The sequence below is a fragment of the Equus asinus genome, chromosome 21, assembly GCF_041296235.1.
Source record: "Equus asinus isolate D_3611 breed Donkey chromosome 21, EquAss-T2T_v2, whole genome shotgun sequence".
Taxonomy (NCBI): Eukaryota; Metazoa; Chordata; class Mammalia; order Perissodactyla; family Equidae; genus Equus; species Equus asinus.
The window spans coordinates 20,942,382-20,966,460 of NC_091810.1; the positions used below are offsets into that span (position 1 = coordinate 20,942,382).

A 24,079-nucleotide genomic window follows, 5' to 3' on the forward strand; every position below is an offset into this window, starting at 1 on the left:
TTCACAGGCAATGGGGAATGTGAGAGTAGAGTAACAGTGATTATCTATAGCGTTGGTTTAATAAAGATTGAAAAGAACCCTACAAGCCACCGACGTTTGAAGAGAGTCATCTTGACCAGTGCAGTCTCTTCCTACCTGCCTCTTTGGAAATCTGCGTGAAGGATTCCACACCTTTCTCTCCATAACTTCCTTCAGATGCGAGAGTAGACACGTAATTCCAGCCTAGGGCCTTTACAATGTCTACCATAGCCTGGGCTTGGAAGGAATCGGGTGGGACCACGCGAGAGAAGAAGTCATAGCGCCGGTCGTCACTTAACTCAGGTGCCGTTGATGCATAACTAATCTGGGGGATCTGAAAAGACAAGAAAGCACCACATGAGAGCACACCATCAAGATGCGAGAGACTCATTTACACTTATGACAGTTTACTCAAGATACAGGGCTTGAGCTCCAAAGAGGATGCATGTTTTGCCAAACACCACTATGTAACTATAGATCCTAAAGGCAACCAACCACTTCTTGACAGCACAGAAGCACCCACTTTTGTGCTTCTGCCTTTTTATGTTCTCTTCTTGGGAGAGGGAATGAGGATGGCATGGAAATTACATGGGTCATCATGATTAGGAGAAAAGAATTCATAACCATTCTGGCTAACTTTTTGAAACAGGCTTTACTTCTCACAAACTAATAGAAATGAAAACACAACAGCCTAACTGGAGTGTATATAGAGATTGGTTTAGTTGATGCAGCTCGTGAATGTTGGTGGATGTCATTAGCCATCTAAAATTTATTGAGAGATGATCATCTGTGATTTGGGGAATATCTAAGCAAGCCTCATACATTGTTTCACTTATTCTTCACGAGAATGTTAGGAGGTAGCTCAGTAACACCTTTAGACCCAGGCAAAGGGGTTTATGTTTTGTTTGTGTTTTCACCTCACCCCAAAGTCTTTGCACTTTGGAGGGCCTTCTTCAAACTTTTCTCAGTTCCCCTTTGGGAGGTGGGAGAGGGCTGGCAGTCCTGTCTGGGTGGAGCTCTCTGCCTCTGATTCCCATTTTTCCCCTTTAGAGAACTCTCCGACCCTCTACTTCACATGGGATCAATCAGATGTCCCAAGGAGCCCTAGAACTTCTGCCTAAAGGAATCATCCTAGGGCCCCATAGCGGGACCCTGGTTCCAGGAGGGCAGCCTAACAAGAAGGTTGTACCCCTTGGCTGGCATAGTATTCATTTCTTAGGATCATATGAGTTTAGGCTGCCAGAGTAGTCCTGAGATACATATTTTAGCTAAATCAAATTATGTATACGGAAAGAGGCCCTGCAAACAATGTTTGCCTAGGGTTCTAAATACCCTAGGGAAGGCCTGAAATAGCCATAAATGAGGATCCTGGCTTATGGCGTAACTTCAGGACCTCTATGCTAGTCGCTTTTACAACGTACTACCCCCTAGTTCTTTCTCCTAACACTAGCATGCAGTAGGCTGTGATTGGTGCAATTAGTCTACCTACAAGAGTGATTAATTCCTACAAAATTATGCTTGCACACTCTCCCAGGACTTACTTCTCCTTTATCATAAGGATTTCTCAAGTATCTCAAGGCCAGTTTTGATCTTTGCTCAGACCAAGCCTAACAGCGAGTTGACTCTTTGAGCCCTGAAAATTCTATTTGATATTAACCCATTTCTCTCCTTCCAGTGCAGTTTGCCTAAAGTATACCCATTTACCATTGTTTGAAGCTGGTTACCACCTCTGTAAAGCTCATTTCTCCACCAACTTTTCCAGGTCAGCATTAGAATCAAGTCATGTAGCCCTGACAGTCGATGGCCCACCATCTTCCATGCAGCCCATCCCTGACACAGTTCTGCTCTGTGAACACTGGGGGTGGGATTTCTGTCCCTGACTCAAAGCCCAAAGCCATTGTGAGAAAGCCTCAGTCTCCTCATGGGTCTTTACTTGAGCAACTCCTCCATTACAGGGGGAGTGAGGTGTAGTGGAAATAAAATGGGATTTGGTATTGACAAGATATGGAATCAAAGCCTAATGTTTCTTTTCACTAGTGTTTACTTTGGTGAAGTTATTTCATCTCAATGAGTTGGTTGCATCATTATTAAAAGGTGGTTTTGAGGGGTAAGAATAACAAATGTGCATTACTTAGCATGATACCTGTGACAGAGTGGTTTCTTAATACATGGGAGTAATGATAATCCAAATAGAGAACACCATATGTTTCCTTACTAAGCTTACCTATTCTCCACGTTTGACTTCCCAAGTTCTCTGTGATACATTATCACAGACATTCTCCTCATTGTCCTAAGGCATGAAAATATTTTTGCATATTCTTATCATTATTGCTTTAGAAATAATACCTACTATTTATCCAACTCCTTATTACGTGCCAGTCATGTTCTAAAAGTTTCATATACATTACCTTATCTAACCATTAGTAAACATTCTTCACTATACTATACCATACCATTATTAATTCATTTTACAAAAGAGAAAATTGAGGCTTGGAAGTAGAATAAGACCTTGCTTCAATTCACAAAGTTGCAAGATAGCAGTACTCAAACCTGAAGCTGCCGAGTGTGAACTTCTGAAGTCCTAACTGTGATACTTTGCTGAATTGTTGCTAAGATATTTTAATAATAAGCATAAAACAAGGAAGGGCAGATTATTGGAGTCCAGGCCAATTTCTGTCCACAGCACTGACTGTAGAGCCAGTTATTTTTTGATCACTCTCAGACTGTTATTCAAACATTTTTATTTAAATGCCTTGTTAAAGCTCATACAAATATCTTAAAACAATGAGCTCCCTATGTTTCATTTATAGTTCTGAGGTTATAAATTTTAGGTAAAGAAAACAGCAACTGAATAAAAGCTTTGGGCAGAAAAATAAAGTGGGGGGGGATAGGGAGGGGAAAGAGAGAGAGAGAGAATTTTCTTAAAAGAAATATAAAGGAAAGAAGCCAACCACGTCAATACATTTCCATCAATTGCAACTTGTGGAAATGTAAAAGCCTTGTGCCGTTGCACAGATATCTTCACTGCCAAAATCCCTTTCTACTTTTGAATAGTGCTAATAAAGATACATCCAGCCCTCCAGTTGAATTCGCATTTACACAGTTGCTGTAGAACATGAGAATTGTGAAGTGCCCCCAATGCAAATGCATGTTTTAAACTGTGTCCTAAACTTGAATAATGAAAATCCAGGTGAAGCAGATTTCTTTCCTAGCTACTATGCACCCTTTAAAAATGGTTGCTATCTGTGGTCTATCCCTTCCATCATAAATAAGAAATATCTTCTGGCTTAAGACTCATATGTCCCTTTAGGATCATGCACACAACCTATGTTCAATGGTACTTATTTCTACACTATGCATATAATGATTCTAGCACAAGGAATGAAAGACCAAACGGATATTATTTCTGAGATAAAGATATGGCTACATAAGGACATCCTTCCTAGCAATGGGAGACGAACAACTGCAAGAATTTATGTAACCTATGAATTATGATGCCACATACTTATTTAGCTATCATGCTGTATATTTAGTTACTTGTTTTTAAACTGATGTGTAAGCCTTCATAGTAATTATTTTGAAGTGTGTGTTATGACTGGTACCTATAACTGACTAAATTATTATTGGTCATTTTTGCTGATTACCTTCCACACTCTCCTTGATATCTAGGTATACTTTCTCTTTCTGCTTTTGAAATCCTCCCCTCTTGCCAGTCTTCTATGGAAATACAGAACTGATCTTTTTTTTTTTTTTTTTTTGAGGAGGTTTAGCCCTCAGCTAACATCTGCCACCAATCCTCCTCTTTTTGCTGAGGAAGACTGGCCCTGAGGTAACATCTGTGCCCATCTTCCTCTACTTTATATGTGGGACGCCTACCACAGCATGGCTTGACAAGTGGTGCATAGGTCTGCACCCAGGACCTGAACTGACAAACTCTGGGCTGCTGAAGTGGAACATGTGAACTTAACTGCTGCACCACCAGGCTGGCCCCAGAACTGATCTTTTGATGAAGACGATTTAGTGTAATAACACTTCAGCTATATAAAAATAGATATTCCATCTCTCTTTGAGCCGTCCTCTCTCCAATTTAAGAAACTAAAACACTTTTAATCTTTATCATAGGAATACATTTTCATCTTAATTTTTAAATTATATTTTACTGTAAAAATTATATTTTAGTAAATTTTACTCACAAAAAATTTGCCTATCACACAAACATGGTTTTGTTGATGATAATCAAATAAGATTAAAAATATCTATACCCTACTCTATTTGTTGATAAAGAGTTTGTACTTTTATAGTCTTTATGAAAAATAGAGAAACAAAAACAAGAAAACAACTTTAATGCCTTTATCCCTGTTAAGATTTTGTTATATCTCTATCATATTTGTGTGTGCATGTGGATATGCACATATCTATTATTAATTATGAAAATATGAGTCTTAATCTCACCCTCCCTCCCCTCCCCTCCTTCCCCTTTCATTTCTCTTTCTCTCTTTCTCTGGTTGCATAATACTCTGCTGAGCTATATCTAACCTAAATCTAATCTTCATTGTTAAATGCTTACAGATTTTTCAAGTTTTCACTATCATTAAAAGTTAAACAAAATTTCTCAGAGCTAATTCAACCCTTTGTAGACATTCAGGAGTATTTTCTTAGAATACTGTTCAAGCACCTCTTCCCACCAAATTGACAGAAATATATGAGGTTTACATCTAAATATTTCCATATGCAGAAATTACTGGGGGTTGTTATATAAGGTAGACCAACAATCAATATTTTTTTTTCTTCCAAATGGTTAACTAATTGCCCCAGCACCGTATATTAAATACTCATTCTTTGGTGATAGGAAGACCATTCCTTGTAATATACTAAATTCTTAAATACCCTTGGGTCTTTGGGGTGTATTTTCTACTATTCCACTTCTCTGTCTTCCAAGTCTTGGGCCACTGTTTTACTATTTTAGTTCTTATAAACTTAGAGTATTTTAGGGTTATATTAGTTGGAACATATTCTCTCTTCATAACTATTACTTTAAAAATGACCTTGTGTAATCACATGTGTTTAATTTTCCAGCTTAACTTTAGCATAATTTCAAGTTCACAATAAAGTTCCATTATGATTTGATGAGAATTACATTATATTTGTAAATTAATTTGTGAATAATTGATCTATTTACAATATTTTCTTTTTCTCTAGGAGAAAATATCTATTTTCATCTATTTTGTTGTTCTTTCTTTTCTCTTAGTAAAATTTTACAATTGTCTCCATATAGGCCTTGCACATTATTAACTTTATTTCTAGATACCTGTTATTAACTTTATTTCTGGATAATTATTATTTTTATTGCATTATGAATGATATAAATTTTTCATTTTATTTTCTATTTATTGCTAGTATATAGGAATCTATTAATTTTTGTATATTTACTTTGGGCTTACATCCTTCTTAAAATTCTTATTAGTTCTAATAACTTTCAGTTTATTTTCTTGGAATATGCAGGTAAGCAAGTCATAATATAAGGATTTATTTAGTTTTCTTTTCTAATTAACATCAGCTAGAATTTCCAGGGAAACAAGAAAGATAGTGGTGAAAACAGTTTTCCTTTTTCCTATTTCTCAACAGTCAGCATTTAAAATGCATTACTATTTATTCTAATGTCTTATCTTGAGAAATCTATAATCAAATGAAGATTTAAGATTATCAGTTAAAATTTCATTTTGCCAAAATATAGTCTTAGCTAGAATTCATAATACTATGAATGTCTTCAAGTAGCTGGAAGAGCATCTCCTTCCACCAAGTTTCTTTCTCGCAAAGTCTCCTCAAGTTTCCACCCACCAAGCACAACAGCTGGTGCAACCTAGGAGAAGATGGTGGTCAATCTGCACACCTGGGCAAATGAGTGCCTGGCTGCCACTAATGCTGAGAGAATTGCTGCAGCCCCAAAGTGAGAAATATATCCTGGTGGGACTGTGAGAATAGACAGTGGCAGCCCTGAACCCCCATGTGATTGCTTTCCCATTCAGTGGGAGAGCCCACACTGCCACTGTAGTCCAAAGGAGTGGCCAAGGCTCAGAAAGGCACAGCTGACAGGGATTGTGGCCAGTTCAGAATACACAGCTCCTGTCCCTCCCCCCCAGTGGTGGGAGGTAGAATCTGCAACCGGAACTATTACTATGTTAAGGCACAAATCCATCCCATCAAATAGTAGGAAGAAGTCTATTAATACTCTAGACCAGAAGGGAAAAGACAAACACCCAGAAATCAATCCGGAAGGCACAGAAATCTATAATCTAAATAACAGAATTCAAAATAATTACCATAAAAAACTCAAAGAGTTACAAGAGAACTCAGAAAGACAGTTCAATGAAATCAAGAATGAAATTAATGAACCGAGAGAATTCTTCACAAAAGAGATTGAAACTATAAAGAAAAACAAATCAGAAATGTTGGAGGTGGAAAACAACGAATGAGATAAAGACAAAGAAAAATCTGGAGTCCTTACATAACAGAGCTGATATTATGGAGGATAGAATTAGCAATTTAGAAGATAAGAATATAGAAATGTTTCAGGTGGAGGAGAGAGAACTAAGACAAAAAAGAAATGAAGAAGAAATTCTGAGAGAAGTAGCTGACTCAATTAGGAAATGCAACATAAGGATTATAGGTATTTTAGAGGGAGAAGGGAGAGAGAAAGGAACAGGGCACTTCTTCAAAGAAATAACAGCTGAGAACTTCACAAACCTGGGGAAGGAGCTGGAATTACAAGTAAAAGAAGCTAATAGAACTCCTAACTACATCAATGTAAGACCTTCTACAAGGCACATATTAGTAAAACTAGCAAAAGTCAATGACAAAGAAAAAATATTAAGGGCAGCGAGGCAGAAGAAAATAACCTACAAAGGAATCTCTATCAGGCTTTCAGGGGATTTCTCAGCAGAAACCTTACAGGCCAGGAGAGAATGGAATGATATGCTCAAAATTCTGAAAGACAAAAACTTTCAGCCAGGAATACTCTATCCAGTGAAAATATCTTTCAGCTACAATGGAGAAGTAAAAACTTTCCCAGATAAACAAAAGTTGAGGGAGTTCATCAGTACAAGAATGCCCCTACAAGATATGATCAAGAAGTTCCTCATACCTGAAAAAAAAAAAAAAAAAAAGATTTACAAAGCCTTGAGGAAGGAGATAAATAGGCAGACAAAATCAGAAAATTGCAACTCTCTATCAGAACAGATTAGCAAACACTTATTTATAATATTAACGATAAAGGGAAGGAAAACACCAAGAATAAATGTAATAACTTCGTTTTAACCACAAATTCACAACACAAAACAGAACAAGTTGTGATGATAATAACTTAGAAGGGGAAGAGGAGAAGGATGGAACCTTAAACTAAGGGAATAAGAAGCTATAAGAAAATGGGATATCTCATTTATGAGACAGTAAACACTAAACAAGAAATCAGAACAGAGACACAAATGATAAATAAATAGAAAGCTGAGCAAACCAGCATAAAGAGCCATCAACCTGAACTGGCAGTCTAAAATACATGGGATGAGAAACAAGGGAAATACAGAACAACCAGAAAATAAATGATAAAATAGTAGCATTAAGCCCTTATATATCAATAGTCACTCTAAACGGAAATGTATTGAATTCCCCATTCAAAAGAGGCAGAGTGGCTGGATGGATTAAAAAACAAGAACCAATGATATGCTGCCTCCAGGAAACACATCTCAGCTCTAAAGATAAACACAGGCTCAGACTGAAGGGATGGAAGACAATACTCCAAGGTAATGACAAACAAAAGAAAGCAGATGTTAACATATTTATATCAGACAAGGTAGACTTCAAGATAAACAAGACAATAAGAGACAAAGAGGGGTAGTATGCAATGATAAAAGGGAAACTCCACCAAGAGGACGTAACACTTATAAATATATATGTACCCAACACAGGAGCACCCAAGTACATAAAGCAAATATTAATTGACCTAAAAGGAGATAATAACAGCAATACAATAATAGCAGGGGATCATAACACCCCACTGTCATCAATGGATAGATCAACCAGACAGAAAGTCAACAAAGAAATAGTGGAACTAAATGAAAAACTAGACCAGATGGACTTAATAGATATGTATAGAACACTCCATCCAAAATCAGGAGAATACACATTCTTCCTAAGTGCACAAGGAACATTCTCAAAGATAGATGATATGTTGGGAAACAAGGCAAGCCTCAACAAATTTAAGAAGATTAAAATCATACTAAGCATCTTTTCTGACCATAATGCTGTGAAACTAGAAATCAACCACAAGAAAAAAGCTGAGAAAGGGACAAATGTGGAGGCTAAGCAACATGCTACTGAACAACCAATGGATCATTGAAGAAATTAAAGGAGAAATCAAAAAATATCTGGAGATGAATGAAAATGAAAATATACCATACCAACCCATAGGAGATGTAGCAAAAGTGGTCATAATAGGGAAATTCATAGCAATTCAGGCCTACTTTAACAAACAAGAAAAATCTCAAATAAGCAACCTTAAGCTACACCTAACATAACTAGAAACAGAAGAATAAACAAAGTCCGAAGTCAGCAAAAGGAGGGAGATAATGAAAATAAGAGCAGAAATAAATAAAACTGAAACTGAGAAAACAGCAGAAAGGATCAATGAAACTAAGAGCAAGTTCTTTGAGAAGATAAACAAAATTGACAAACTCTTAGCCAGACTCACTAAGAAAAAAAGAGAGAAGTCTCAAATAAATAAAATTAGAAATGAGAGAGCAGAAATTACAGTGGATATCACAGAAATACAAAGGATTATAAGAGAATACTATGAAAAACTATATGTCAACAAATTGGACAATCTAGAAGAAATGGATAAATTCTTAGACTCATACAACCTCCCCAAACTAAAGCAGGAAGAAAGAGAGAATCTGAATAGACCAATCAGAAGTAAAGAAACTGAAACGGTAATCAAAAACCTCCCCCGAAATAGAAGTCAAGGACCAGATGGCTTCTCTGGAGAATTCTAACAAATATTCAAAGATTTAATACCTATCCTTCTCAAACTATTCCAAAAAACTGAAGAAGATGGAACACTTCCTAACACATTTTACAAGGCCAACATCACCCTAATCCCAAAGCCAGACAAGCACAACACAAAGTAGGAAAATTACAGGCCAACATCACTGATAAACACAGATGCAAAAATCCTCAACAAAATATTGGCAAATCAAATCAAATACAGCAATACTTCGAAAGGCTCATACTCCATGATCAAGTGGGATTTACACCAGAAATGCAAGGATGGTTCAACATCTGCAAATCAATAAAGGTGATACACCACATTAACAAAATGGGGAATAAAAACCACACTATCATCTCAATAGATACAGAGAAAGCATTTTACAAGATCCAACATCGATTTATGATAAAAGCTCTCAATAAAATGAGTACAGAAGGAAAGTACCTCAACACAATAAAGGCCATATATGACAAATACACAGCCAACATCATACTCATGGGGAAAAACAGAAAGCCATACCTCTGAGGACAAAAACAAGACAAGGGTGTCCACTCTCACCGCTCCTATTCAACGTAATACTGGAGGTTTTGACCAGAGCAATTAGGCAAGAAAAAGAAATAAAACCTCCCCAAATGGACAATGAAGAAGTGAAACGCTCATTATTTGCAGACAGCATGATTTTATATATAGAAAGCCACAAAGAATCCATTGGGAAACTATTAGAAGTAATTAACAACTACAGCAAAGTTGCAGGGTACAAAATCAACTTACAAAAGTAAGTTGCACTTCTATACTGTAATAACAAAGTAACACAAAGAGAACTCAAGAATACAATCCCATTTACAATTGGACAAAAAGAACAAAACGTCTAGGAGTAAATTTAACCAAGGAGGTGAAAGACCTATACAAAGAAAACTATAAGACACTATTGAGAGAAATTTTTGATGACATAAAGAAAAGAAAAGGTATTCTATGCTCGTGGATTGGAAGAATAAACATAGTTAAAATGTCCATACTATCTAAAGTAATCTACAGATTCAATACAATTCCAATCAGAATCCCAATGACATTCTTCACGGAAATAGAACAAAGAATCATAAAATTCACGTGGGGCAACAAAAGACCCCAAATAGCTAAAGCAATCCTGAGAAAAAAAGAACAAAGCTGGAGGCTTCATAATCCGTGACTTAAAAATATTCCACAAAGCTATACTAATCAAAACAGCATGGTGCTGGCACAAAAGCAGACACACAGATCAATGGAACAGAATTGAGAGCTCAGAAATAAAATCACACACCTATGGACAGCTAATCTTTAACAAAGGAGCCAAGAACATACAATGGAGAAAGGAAAGTCTCTTCAATAAATGATGTTGGGGAAATTGGACAGCCACATGCAAAAGAATGAAAGTATACCAGTAGCTTACACTCAAAATGGATTAAAGACTTGAAGGTAAGGCGTGAAACCATAAATCTCCTGGAAGAAAATATAGACAGTACTCTCTTTGACATCAGTCTTAGAAGGATCTTGTAGAACACCACGTCTACTCAGGCAAGGGAAACAAAAGAAAAGATAAACAAATCTGACTTCATTAGACTGAAGAACTTCTGCAAGGCAAAGGAAACCATGAATGAAATGAAAAGACAACCCACCAACTGGGAGAAAATATTTACAAACCATGCAACCAAGAAGGAATTAATCTCCAAAATATATGAAGAACACGTACAATTCAACAACAAAACAATTTGATCAAAAAATGGTCAGAGGATATGAACAGACATTGTTTTCAAAGAAGATATATAGATGGCCAATAGCACATGAAAAGATGCATAACATTACCACTCATCAGGGAAATGCAAATCAAAACTACAAAGAGAGGCCAGCCCCGTGGCTGAGGGGTTACGTTTGCGAGCTCTGCTTCAGTGGCCCGGGGTTTCACCAGTTTGGCTCCTGGGCATGGACATGGCACCACTCATCAGGCCATGTTGAGGTGACATCCCACATGCCACAACTAGAAGGACCCACAACTACAAACATACAACTATGTACTGGGGGGATTTGGGGAGAAAAAAGCAAAAAAAAAAAAAGCTACAATGAGATATCACCATACACCTGTTATATTGGCTATAATTACCAAAACAAAAACCAAAAAATGTTGGAGAGGATGTGGAGAAAAGGGAACCCTCATACACTGCTGGTGGGAATGCAAACTGTTGTAGCCACTACAGAAAACAGTGTGAAGATCTCTCAAAAAATTAAAAATAGAAATACCATATGACCCAGCTATTCCACTACTGGGTATTTTCCAAAGAACTTGAAATCAAAAATTCTAAGAGACTTATGCACCCCTATGTTCATTGCAGCATTATCCACAAGAGCCAAGATGTGAAAGCAACCCCAGTACTCATCAACTGATGAATGGATAAAGAAGATATGGTGTATATATATATATATATATATATATATATATATATATATATATATAATTGAACTCTACTCAGCCATAAAAAAGACAAAATCGTCCCATTTGCAACAACATGGATGGAACTTGAGGGTATTATGTTAAGTGAGACAAGCCAGGCAAAGAAAGATAAACACCATATGATTTCACTCATACGTGGAAGATAAACATATGGACAAAGAGAACAGGTCAGTGATCACCAGAGGGGAAGCAGGTTAGAGGGTGGGCATAAGAGGTAAAGGGGCACATATACATGGTGACTCACAAATAATCATGTACAACTGAAATTTCACAATGTTATAAACTATTACGACCTCAATAAAATTTTAAAAAATATGTCCTCAGTTTTTCCAATTATTTCTCCCCAGGTATGAATCAGGTGACAATGATCACAAGATGGAAAATGAATTTTAAGTATATGTAATTAAGTCTTTGTGACAGAGCAGTTTCCACATCTCAAAGTCATCATTTAAAATTTATGTAGAAGTCAACTTTCCTGACCCTTTTTAAATATTGAAAAGCAAACAGAATAAAAACCATCATTCTTCAGGTCATCAGATGTAATATTTCCCAAGCTCATATCTTATTCTTAAAATATAAAAATAAGCCCAATTCATTTAGTCCCTAATTTAACCTTTAAAATATTTATGCACATTTAAGGTTCTAAGAATTCACATAAATCTAAGAGAAACAAAGCTGGGGGGAAATTAATTTCAAGAGTAATTAAAATGGACATTTAAATAACATTCTCTACACCTTGTAAAAACATTCAAGTCATCAATATTCATACCTCACTAATACAAGTGATTGTGGAGACAATTCTTCCGGTGGACTGAAAAAGTAATCAAAAATTAAATTATATCTAATTAGTGGCACACACTAATCACTAGGAGGCGCACAAGGCCCTCTCCTAACCTCTCCAACGTTTGCCCTACAAGCACTAGTTTATACGAAGGTCAATTGATGAGTTCTTCTGGAACATGGTAGTTTTCTTTGGTAACAAATGTCACAACTCTCATTGAACATTATCTGTATAATTGTCTGTTTATCGTTCTCTCCTTTTCTGGAGAGTACTTACCCTCATGGAGGGCAAGGACTTTGTTCATCATTTCATCTCCATTGGATAGCCTGCACTGGGAATAGGATAAGAACCGGAAAGTATTTTTTGAAGGAATGATAAGCCAGTAAATGAATGAATGGAGTAATCCTAAGAGAACAAAGTTCCCCATCGCATGGTTGGTGCTGCCAGAGGGCCCCACAGAACTTGCACGTTATCCCTGTCCTGCGTGGGGCTGTGATGGGTAGGTTTAGGCAGGGGAACAAACACTCTTTCTTCTCCCTTTCTTTTCCTTGGCACATTTTTCCCTGGGAGTTTCTTCCTCACCATTGGAATGTTGGACAAGCTGACACTGGATGGCAGTTCAAAGGTAAAGGGACCCAGGGAATCATTAGGGAGACTGCCCACTCTGTTTTTCCTTAGACCCAACAACTCCAGGCAACATATACCACAGTGCCCAGAGTTCAGTCTAACCCTGCAGGACACACTTGGATGTATCATTTTAAACAGAGTGATTCTGCCCTGCTGTCTCCTCAGCTTTTCTGTCCTCCAGAACCAGGCTTAGCAGTTAGATGCAAGGAGGATACAGTGTTTAGGGTCCTGGGCCTTTAGTTCTCATTAAATTCCTTTATTTCATGTTAACATTGCCATTATCAAATAAAAATAGGAAAAAAATAAAGGAAAAGAAGGAATATATTTTTAAAATCTAGAGAAAATAATTCTATTTCTAATACCAAAAAAATAAAATATTATGAAAGTGTGATGCATTTTCACTTTCCAAGTGTTGACAAGATTGAATTCTAGATTTAACTTTATCCCATAATCACTACAAAGTCGAATGCTACTAGGCAAAGGGATTCCATGGGCTTGGAAACACATTTATTTCTTTAGGCATCATCTTAGTGTCAACATCAGACACAATGAAGATCAAAGTCCAGATGTGGGCCACATTAATGTAAATATTTAAAAAATCCAAATTGCCACCACTACTCCAACACACACTTGGTTTTCATCAAAGTAAATTCCTAAAAATTTATAAAAAGAAAGGAACCATTTCACTTATTCAGGAAAAAATGAAAGATCTGAAATTGGTTTCATGCATTTTGAGCTTCTTCCCCTTTGTGCCTATGACAAAATCAGTCACCTGGGAACTTCTTATTTTTGGAAAGGTGAATGAGTTGCAAAGTCCCATGTTCCTGGGGAATTTGCACAGCTAGGAAAGGCAATACAAAATGTACTAACAGTTGTTCCAGAGGGCAATTTCCACAAAACTTGTAAAACGCAATTTTTGGAAGTATCACATGCAATTAAGATAATGCTTCGGTGTACCTGTTGAGATATTAATGAACTCCCAGTGGGGCATTATTAAGTTCACAGTTAGCAGTAGTTTCACTCATAGTTCTTATTAAGCTTTATTGATATGGATCCCAAAAAAGGGAAAATGATTGAATAATACTTTCAGGCTCACTCTTTGAAGCATCACTCACTTCGATTTGTACTTATCTCTTCCTCAGATAACATCTCTGCTCATATTAGGATTGTTGGGCTGCAATTCTGATTTTTGCTGGTATTTATTTGTTTCAAAGTACTGAGGAATGACTAATAATTTTGAATTAGTTTAAAACCTGGAGTTTCACTCAACTTTAAATTACTCATAACAGAGATTATCATCAAGTATTGCAACTCTTTTTCTCTTTGCCTTTCATTTCTTAAATTGCATAATACAAAATACCTTCAATATTCCGTGAGTGGTAATAACCATTTTCTTCAGAACCAAGTAGTTTTGTGCATGAATTGCAATTCAAATTCGTATAATACCTAGTTCAAAGAATGCTATTTGTTATTTTTCTTATTATTGTTTTATTCAATCTCTATATACTGGGTTTAGGGATATGCAGTAGTTTACATATAATCGCATGAATTTTTGTGACAACCTGTAATAGGTACAAAAATTATTGTCATAAATATTCACTGTTTTGCCTTCCTCATCTCTGAGTTCCTATGGTCTAGGTAGAGATGATTGTACTTAAGGATCTAAATGTTGGCACATGTATTGTGAGTTGGCCAATCAGAACAAACACAAGATTCCTTTTGCCACAGGATTGACTTAAAGGGAATCACATGACCTGATCTAGACCAACATGAACAAGTGAGATGCAAGATGAAGGTAATGTCCAAATCCGTAGACAAAAGAAATATTTTTCTTACTGAAATGTCTGAGAGGAAACAACATAAGTCTGTGGTTACTGATGATGATGAAAATGACGGCAATGATTTTTCCAGGCAAAGGTGGGGCAACCTAAATATCTCACCCATCTCATAGTTGGCAAATGTTAGGAGCAGAGCTGGAGATAAAATGTCACACAGAACTTGTCTCGCCTCATTTCTTATGAAACAGAAAATCAGGAGAAAGCTGAGGCTTTTAGGTGGTTAATAGCAGCCAAAGCAGCAACAATACACGTAGCTCCCATCAAGCTAGACAAACTCTCCAGGATTACTTCTCTATCCACAAAATGAGGTTAGTCATGTGAGCCCAAGCTACATCACAGGGCAAAGGTGGGACATCTACAAAATGAAAATCTTACGTGCCACGCTCACGTGCAGTGCTGTGCTGTCCAGAGCTATTTGCTTAGACAGGCATCCTAGTTAAAAGTGTGAGAGGGGTTGTCATGTGTGTGTAGCTTGTAAATAGTCTCTGTGAGGCTTTCTGTAGATTGGAGAAATGCTTCCACCATGTCTCCACGGAAGAAAATGACTAAGTACAAAGTATAATTTCCCTCCCAACATGGCACCACCAAAATCATTGGCATACACTTTGCTAGAGGAATAGGGAGAAGAAAAAGGAGGAAATGATTTTTATGACCTTTCATGGTCCTGCTTAATCCTACATGTCTGTGAATTATCTCTGTCTAGTATCTCTCTAAACAATCACATATTAAGAAATAAAAAGTAACCAAAGTACTTCTTTTTTTCTCTTCTTCTCCCCAAAGCCCCCCAGTACAAAGCTGTATATTTTAGTTGTAGGCTCTTTTTTTCAGTTATGCTATGCAGGATGCCACCTCAGCATGGCATGATGAGAGGTGCTAGGTCTGCGCCCAGGATCTGAACCAGCGAAAACCTAGGCCACCAAAGCGGAGTGAGCGAACTTAATCACTGGGCCACGGGGCTGGCCCTGGTATTTCTTTTAACATTTCTCATATTTGTTAGAAATGATCTTAGGTCTCTTTCAGGCCCCCATGGCCAGAGTCTCATGCCTAGAGGTTTGGTTTGCCAAACACTAAAGGCTGACATTCTGAGGTGTTCCATTAGTAATATTAATGTCAAATCTCTGTAGAGCAGGGTTTCTCAACCTTGGTACTGTTGACATCTGGAGTCAGAAAATTCTTTGTGGTGTTGGGGAGACGGGCCATCCTGTGCAGTGTAGGATGTTTAATGGCATTCCTGACCTCTGTCACTAGATGCCAGTAGCAATTCCACAGTTATCACAGTCAAAAATGACTGCAGACAATGCAAAGTATCCTCTTATCCCCTTGTATGTGTGTGCCAGAGAGTGAGGAGGCTGTGCAAAATTGCCGCTGTTGAGAACCACTGATCTAGAGGTTTGTCTGTGCAAAAGGACAATTGCAGTCATAACACCATGGTCACAAAGTGAAAACGAAAGGAGATTTTTTAATATCTTGTAGACTCTCTTTATACTTTACATATTTTACATATTTGCAATACTTTATATATTTTCCTTTCCACTTGCCTGTCTTTCCCAGTTATCAAAGCTTGATGTGTTTCGCAGACCCCTTCAGTCAGCCGGTCTCCCAGTAGACTGTGCAATGACAATGCTGCTGACATGCTTAGTGCTTTACATGGACACAGCCAGGAAATTTTTACAGTGAAGAAAGACTTTTTCAGGAGAGGACGAAATTAAATCCAAACTTATTTTCCCTCCGAGGACCATTGCCACCTTTGTAAGTGTGCTACAGTCAAAAAATCTTGATTATTCAGGATGGTTGAAAATGGAGTGTTATAGTTAATTGAATAGTGTAGCAAACTACGCATTATGCTCTATGTGAATTCCAGTTTTCAAAAAGAGCACAGTAAAGTGCACTTAACAGGAATGTTACTGAACATGATGCAATCCTCATTTCATGATTCAGAATCCACTTTTGGGGTCTGGCAGGGCTGCAGGTTAATTCTCATTGTATAAGACTACAGATGTAGATGTTCCAGAAGGTGAAGTGAAATCTGTGCTGATCCTTTGATTCCCTGAAAGAGGCTTACTTAACGAAAACTCCTTATTTACTTTTTCTCCGTTATAAAAAAAAGGAAAGCTACGCTGTTTATTTTATATTCTAAGTAAATAAGCATTTAGAGGCTATTTATTAATACAAAAAGAATGATTCCTAAAATTTCTGCACAGTAAATAATTATTTATTATTTAATTCAGATAATTTAATACTATACCAGTAATGTACGTCTAGCATTTTTTTAATCTGTAAAATTCAGGAAATGCAGATATAGTAATTAATGAGATAGACCAGTTTTAGAGCACATGACCATCTAATATACAAATACATACATACATGCACATGCATACACACACATAAATACTGATAGACAGATACCATGAAGAAAACAAAATAGTTTAATGAGAGAATGACTTAGGGTGGTACTATAGATAAGGCAGAAGGTAAAATTTGAACTAAGTATAAATTAGCATTTTAAAGTCTTCAAAAATTCCTAAGGCACACACAAAAACCATTTCCGTTACTCCAAAGTATATCTGTAACCAAATTTATAAGACCAGCCTTCATTCTTTTATTTATTTAATTTTTTTGGTTGAAGATTAGCCCTGAGCTAGGATCTGAAGCCAATCCTCCTCTTTTTGCTGAGGAAGACTGGCCCTGATCTACCATCCGTGCCCATCTTCCTCTACTTTATATTTGGGACGCCTACCACAGCATGGCTTGACAAGCAGTGCCATGTCCACAGCTGGGATCTGAACTGGCGGACCCCGGGCCACGGAAGCACAACGTGCCAAATTAACCACTGTGCCACCAAGCTGTCACCAGCCTTCTTTCTATAGGACAAACATATTTACCTCTCTGTGGGCTTGTCTTGTTTTTCTATAGGCCTCAAGTACCTGCTTCATATCTTTGCTTATTTAAATCCTAGGACTTCTTCACTATCCAGATTGATTATATGCAAACTGCTTTGGGAAATTTGCCCTGATTCTCTCCAGCTAAGCAACGGGTCATCGCTTCTTGCTCCTCATCACTCTGCTGCTTGTTATTCAGCTTTCTTCTCCTTCCTATATTTCTATTGTTTGTATGCTATCAGACTCCTTGAGAAAAGAAACTATGTCTAAGTTTTCTGTTATGTATCTTATCAGATCACACCATGTACCTTGTAAGCTTATACAAATGTTGGAGTTTTATTAGTCCTTGAAAAATCATATTGAGGATACTTTTGGCTGTAAGTAACATGTTGTTCACTTAATAGTGACTGAGAGAATAAAAATCACAAAATAAGTCTAGATGTAGTTTGTTTCTCTGAAGTTCTCTTAGCCTTTGGCTTGGCTTCATAAAGTGGGTACTGGTGCTCTATGCATCATGCTTCACATGACATCATTAAAAAGAGGAAGGAAGGGGTCTGGTAGACAAAGGCTTTCTCTTATTATCCACATGGCTTTTGATCAAAGAGGAAATTTTTTTTTTTTTTATGAAATGTTCCATTCCACACCATATTTTCCTTACATCTCGTTGGCCGGAACTGCATCACATTATCATCCCTACTCTAAACGCTAGCAAGAATAAACAAGATTGCCATGATTGGCTTATGCTTCAACCTTTGAGGATGGGTTTCTTATTACCAGAAAAAAAATCTGGATTCTCTTGGCAGGGAAGAAGACAGGTAAGTAAATGATTATTTGGCAGACAAGTAAATATGTCCGTTCCGTGGCAACTATGTAGGCACCATTTCCAATTAATATGAGTTTGATATGCTTGTGGGTATCAAATAATTATTTAAGGAATGCATAAATAACTCCATGGGTGCATTCATGCATTGTTATCACCAAAAGTAGGGACATAATATGCGGCTTTTACAAAGTGTATTTGGTTCACAATCCTTTTGCCCCCAGTATATTTATTTTAGTTTTATATGATTATTGTTCCCCAGAAACCACTTTGGTGGGGGAAACTGGTCTAAATCAAATACTGAAAGCTCATTGAGGATAAAACAACTATTTAAAACTGGAAGTTTGGAGAAGATATGACCAAGAGTTGTTGTTTAAGCTCATCAGAAGACAGGAGGCAGATATCCTCAGAAAAGGAGCAAAAGAAAGCCTTTCCCAGGGAAGAGAATGGTAAAAACAAATGTGTAGAGTAGCTAAGACATGGGGTTATTTAGAAGAAAATAGAGAAACTTGTATGGCTTGTGGGTAGAATCTACAATTTCACTTGATTTACAGCTAGAGAAAAGGATAGGGCAAGATGATAAAGTAGAATTAACACCTATCTAAATTTATTTTGTTTCTTCTCCTATTATAATGATTACTCTTAGAGACTAATAAAGAATACAAAATCATTCTAACACCCATTATTGCACTCTTGGAGGAATAGTTAGGTGATACATAAACAGAAACAGAAATCGTAAGAGTTACTAAGTCTCAAAAATCTCCAATGTAATAACTAGTGAAGAGGCTCCTTTACTGGAATACCAACATCACTCAACAATGATTCAATTAGAGAAAGTGTCATTGATTCTTCAATAAGATCTCTGCGGCAAAAGGTTTTCATGGTTTCATTTGGTGTCTGAAGGAGGCTATTCCCTGTTGGCAGGGGGAATAAGGAATTTCCTCACTTTGTTAATGAGGATCTCCCTGCCTGCAGATCACAGGGATTGCTGGAAGAAGCAAAGCTGAACATTTGTCTATTTTTCTCACTCAGTCTTTCATCCAAGTTCCTGGGGGGACATAGAAGAATAGAAAAGGAAAAACAAATGGGAAAGCTTTTGTAAGAATAAAGCCTTAGCCAGATGTCCAAAATGTTGGGTAAGTTCCAGGGTTAATAGGTCTTGATATGATTGTTATGAAATATTTGAATTTATGTTAAACAGAACTGTAAACTGTAAGCCAGTAGAGGTTGTACTGGTTTCTGCACTCATGTCTTTCAATGGCCAGGACACATCCATCTCTATTTTAGTTGCAGAGTTTGGGACCTGGACTCAGTAGATCGTTCCTTGGTTACATATGCGTGTGAGAAATTACCTCCTGCAAAATTTCCAAGATCCTTTTTAGATTGAAGTAGCCTGGTGGGTTCTCTTTATTGAACATTGTCGGAAATATTGATTTGCTTTAGAATTTACCATTTTTAATATTCCTTCCCTATATCTTGCAACTTCTGCTATCACATCACCTGCCACCATATCATCTTCCAATTACCATGATTGCATATTTTTTCAAATGTAATTACATTTTAGGTTGACTGCTTCCTGTGGAGATTGAGGAGGAGAGAGAATGTCATCAGTGGCAGCACCACTAGCTGTATTTTAACAGGGTTGCCTCAGGAAAGATTTTGAGATGGAGTTGCTAATCCCCTCCATAATGCATGGATTCCTATTGGTGGCAAGTATTGGCTGGATTTGGGAATTTTGTCCTCTTCCTGATCTTATGCTTTAGATGCCAGATTGCAAGGACAAGGTATCTCAAATGGTCAAGGATGGGATATTGGTGCTATGGAGTCATATTCTACTTTTACAGAAGGAAAACAATACTTAGGAAAAACAATTTACCAAAAGTCTCGTTGCCGTAATGTTACTGAGAAATGACTAGAGTCACATATTTTGACTAGGTCCTATGGTGATATTTCCAAAATTCTATACTGTTCAAAGTGTTCAGTTCATCTGTATATTACATTTCAAAATAAGAAAGACTCATTTTGATTTTTAAGCAATACCAATCATGAATTGGTTTGGTTGTAAAAATAGACAACTCAAAATAGCAGTTGCTTAAATATATGTTTACTTCTCCTTTGCTTAAAATAAGTTGATAGGTAAACATTCCAGAGCTGGCAGAGCAGTCTCATGGTCCCCAGGGACTCAGGTTCTTTGTGTTTCTCTGCTTTACCATCCTACCATGTCAAGTCCATCCTCAATGTCACTCAGAGTGCCAGATGCTGCTGGAGGTCCAGCAATAATGGACTCATTCCAAGCAGCAAGATGGAAGATGTAGAAACAAGAAAGGGGCACATTTTCCAGTGAGTGAAGTCCTTCCAAAGTACCTTCCAAGCTTTGCACACATCATATCCACCTAAATATAGTTATCCAAAATAGTCACATGGTCACACCTAGTTGCAAGAAAAGATTTTTGAAAAATGTAGTCTTTTAGCCATGTACATTGTTGCCCCAATAAAACTGAGGTCTACTACTAAAGAAGAAGGAATAGAGAAAGAGCAGCCATCACTGCCACAATCTTGAAGGATGGATGAGAGTTGGCCATGTACATCTCTAGGCCAGGGAACTGGTAAGCAGATACAAGTGATAAGTTAGGTCTGATTAAATCAACCTTTAAAACAATTGTGTGCAAGCCAAAGAAGACAAAGTCAATGGCCTAGAATTTGCTAAAAGGATATTAGCCAATATATTAACCACAGGTGATAAATGATGTTGGGAGTACGCTTCCATTAGGATTATCTATAATGACCCCCAAACAGTACTCCTATTTACATGAAAACATTCCAGGCACTAAATTGATGTGCTTCTAACTGCATGGCCTTTATAACTTTCCAATTCTTCTGCTATGATCATCAATGAAATTTCATTAAAACTATTCAACTTTCTGTCATCTAAGACTCTTTTTAAATGTTTTTAATGTGGGCAAGTTTAATATTCATTCGAAAAAGTTGTTCTCACAACCTCAGCATAAAGGTAACTTTGTGATAGTTTATTCAGGTTCCTGGGTTCTTTTTAGCGATAATGTTCCTCCACGGGTTGGAAAGATAGCTCCCTTAACCTACCCCACTTTGATCAATTAAGTTACAATTCTTGATTTCTCTGCTGCCAAGGACAAGAAAACACCTATAGTTACAGACCATCATCCCAGATGAAGAACCCATGAGAGTTCCAAATGTGACTATGATCAGTCCATGCATCCTGGAGCAGCGAGCTATGGGTGTTAGGTGTCTGGTTTCCATCAGTCAGACATAAGTCATGTTTATATTCATACATAGAAAATAAAGTAGAAAGAATGAAAGATACTTTCCCAGCTAAAATGTCAAGTAAAGCTATAAAGATGCATTTCATTTCTTACATTGAAAGAATATACTCTGAAAAAAAAGTCACAATCGGATTTTAAATGGACTCAAGGAGATCAATAGTTTAATTATTTTCTGGAAAGTGGAAGAACTATTATGCCAGGTAAAGAACTTCTTCTAATTTCTATCTAATAGCTGTCATTTCGTTTTACATCTACTAGATGTTTTTAAAGCAAAGGACTCCATACATATATTTACTTTTGAACTCTTCTAGTCTTCTCTTAGCCATTTTTCACCTTTATCTCTCTAAAATTATATTGTGTGTGCTTCCTACTTAAAAGAATCCTATTTACCCAGCCTGGCGCTATGATGTCTCAGAGAAAAGAGTTCACCTCTCATTCTGATCTTAATCTATTACCACAGTAAAATCAATAAGCATATTAAGGAGCTTTGACTTCTCCACTGCTAATAGAGAATTCACCTAAATCTTTCCAAATTTGAAAACTAGTCATTTGGGTTAGGTAAACAATATTGGAAGTAACAAAAATGTGAGAAAATTCCAAGCTAGTTTCTCTTAGGTTTTGAAATATACTATTTATACATATCCCATTTATGTATGTGTGCATGTGTGTGCAGTACAAGTAACATTTACTATTACTATACTGTATATATTACTAATCATAAATACTATATATAGTATATATAACTAAAGGATATATCTTCCTAGTTAGTATTAAGAAAAATAAAACTAAAAACCTTTATACATCCTAAGGAATAATCTAACTGGAAGCTTTTCTCAAGATTACTAACATTGGAATAGATGACAGCTTCCTTGAATGTAACAGTTACTGGTGATAGGGAAGAGGGATGCTGAAACATTGTCTACTTTGTAAGAGAAGATACAGCACTGTCATTGGACTTAGATGCACTGATCTATTTTCCTTGTAGCGATGGTGTATCTACCCACATTGACTGGTCTGATCCTATTTTGATCAGTTCCGTTCACTGAACATTTTTCTGGAGCCATCCTGCTGAAGATGTCAGGGACACAAAGAGATGTGATGGCTCTTCAGGCATTTAAGGGACAGAAAGATGTCCTTGTAAATATGTAGTAAACGTGACTACTCTCTAGAAATGCAAATAGAAGACTATCTCTCCAAATACCTTCTTACACCTTCCCAGTAGAATGCCAGAGTGTTGGATAATTTCACAACTGACATCACTTTTTAGTGAAGTGAGGAACTCCTTTTAAGATGAACTTTACTCAACCTGTTTAAAGGCATCTTTGTGCGTCTTGCTCCCAATATCTCATAGAGATGATGTCCAAGTGCATTTTTTTAAACAAACTACAAGTTTCCTGGCCCTATGAAAACACGGAGGAAGGTCATAGAGGTGAGAAAGAGACAGAGATATGCTGACAGTGGAAAATGAAAAGATGAACAGAGGATAAAGTGAAAGAAGGACAGAGGGAAAGAAAGATAGAAGAGGGAGAAAGAGAGACAATGGTGGCGGGGGTAGCCCAAATGATCTTTTAAAAGACAATGCCTTTTATCTTGGGATGTTTAACTTTTTGTGAATTAAAGATTCTTTTAATTAACTCAGTTCCCCTCCAAATTCCACATGGTCCCAGAAACAGTAAAAGATTACATATGAAACAGAACACTGACAAGCAAGATGCCCAGGCATTTCCAAGCCTAATCATTGTTTCAACCACCAAACCATACCCCTGTCAAAGTCAACAAACTATCGGGGTTTCATATGTGACCAGTGGTTAACCACAGCCATTTAAAATAAACTATGCTGGTTAGAGCATGGCAATTAAAACATTCGGGGTGATTTTCAATTCATTGCCCTCTGTCTGAATGTTGAATATTTGACCTCCATTGACTACTTAAAAATGGGAGTTTGAGTACAGTTACGATAATAGATGGCACTTTCAGAAAGGTAATTTCAAATCTTAACAAAGTACCAGAGCAGCAGCCTATTTGGGGATAGAAATCACTGAATCCAAAATTAGTCAAGTTCACTTAAGGCTAGAAGCAATTTGAACCACCTGAGTAACCTTCCCAGACAGCACATCTTCACAACCGGCCGGCACCTTTCAGCTATTTCCAGTGTGACTTTCCTTGGCTCCCAAGCTGTCCTGATCCTGTTTGCTTTGGAGCAGTAAAAGTGATTCCGTTTTTCTATTATTCTATTTCCTGACACTGCACAGAACAAATTATAGTTAGGAAACCACCTGAGGGTAAGGTGACAATTCA

At 37.0% G+C, this 24,079-nt stretch overlaps 1 protein-coding gene across 7 annotated transcripts in view; it reads right to left on the reverse strand.

Moving 5' to 3' along the window:
• GRM7 (glutamate metabotropic receptor 7) overlaps window positions 1–24,079 on the reverse strand; it is an 822,517-nt gene that overhangs the window by 564,391 nt on the left and 234,047 nt on the right. For all 7 annotated transcript variants that reach the window (XM_044754899.2, XM_044754898.2, XM_070492761.1 and 4 more), the window contains exon 2: window positions 136–352. In XM_044754899.2, coding sequence (XP_044610834.1) covers window positions 136–352 — 217 coding nt within the window. The remainder of the gene's footprint in view (window positions 1–135; window positions 353–24,079) is intronic.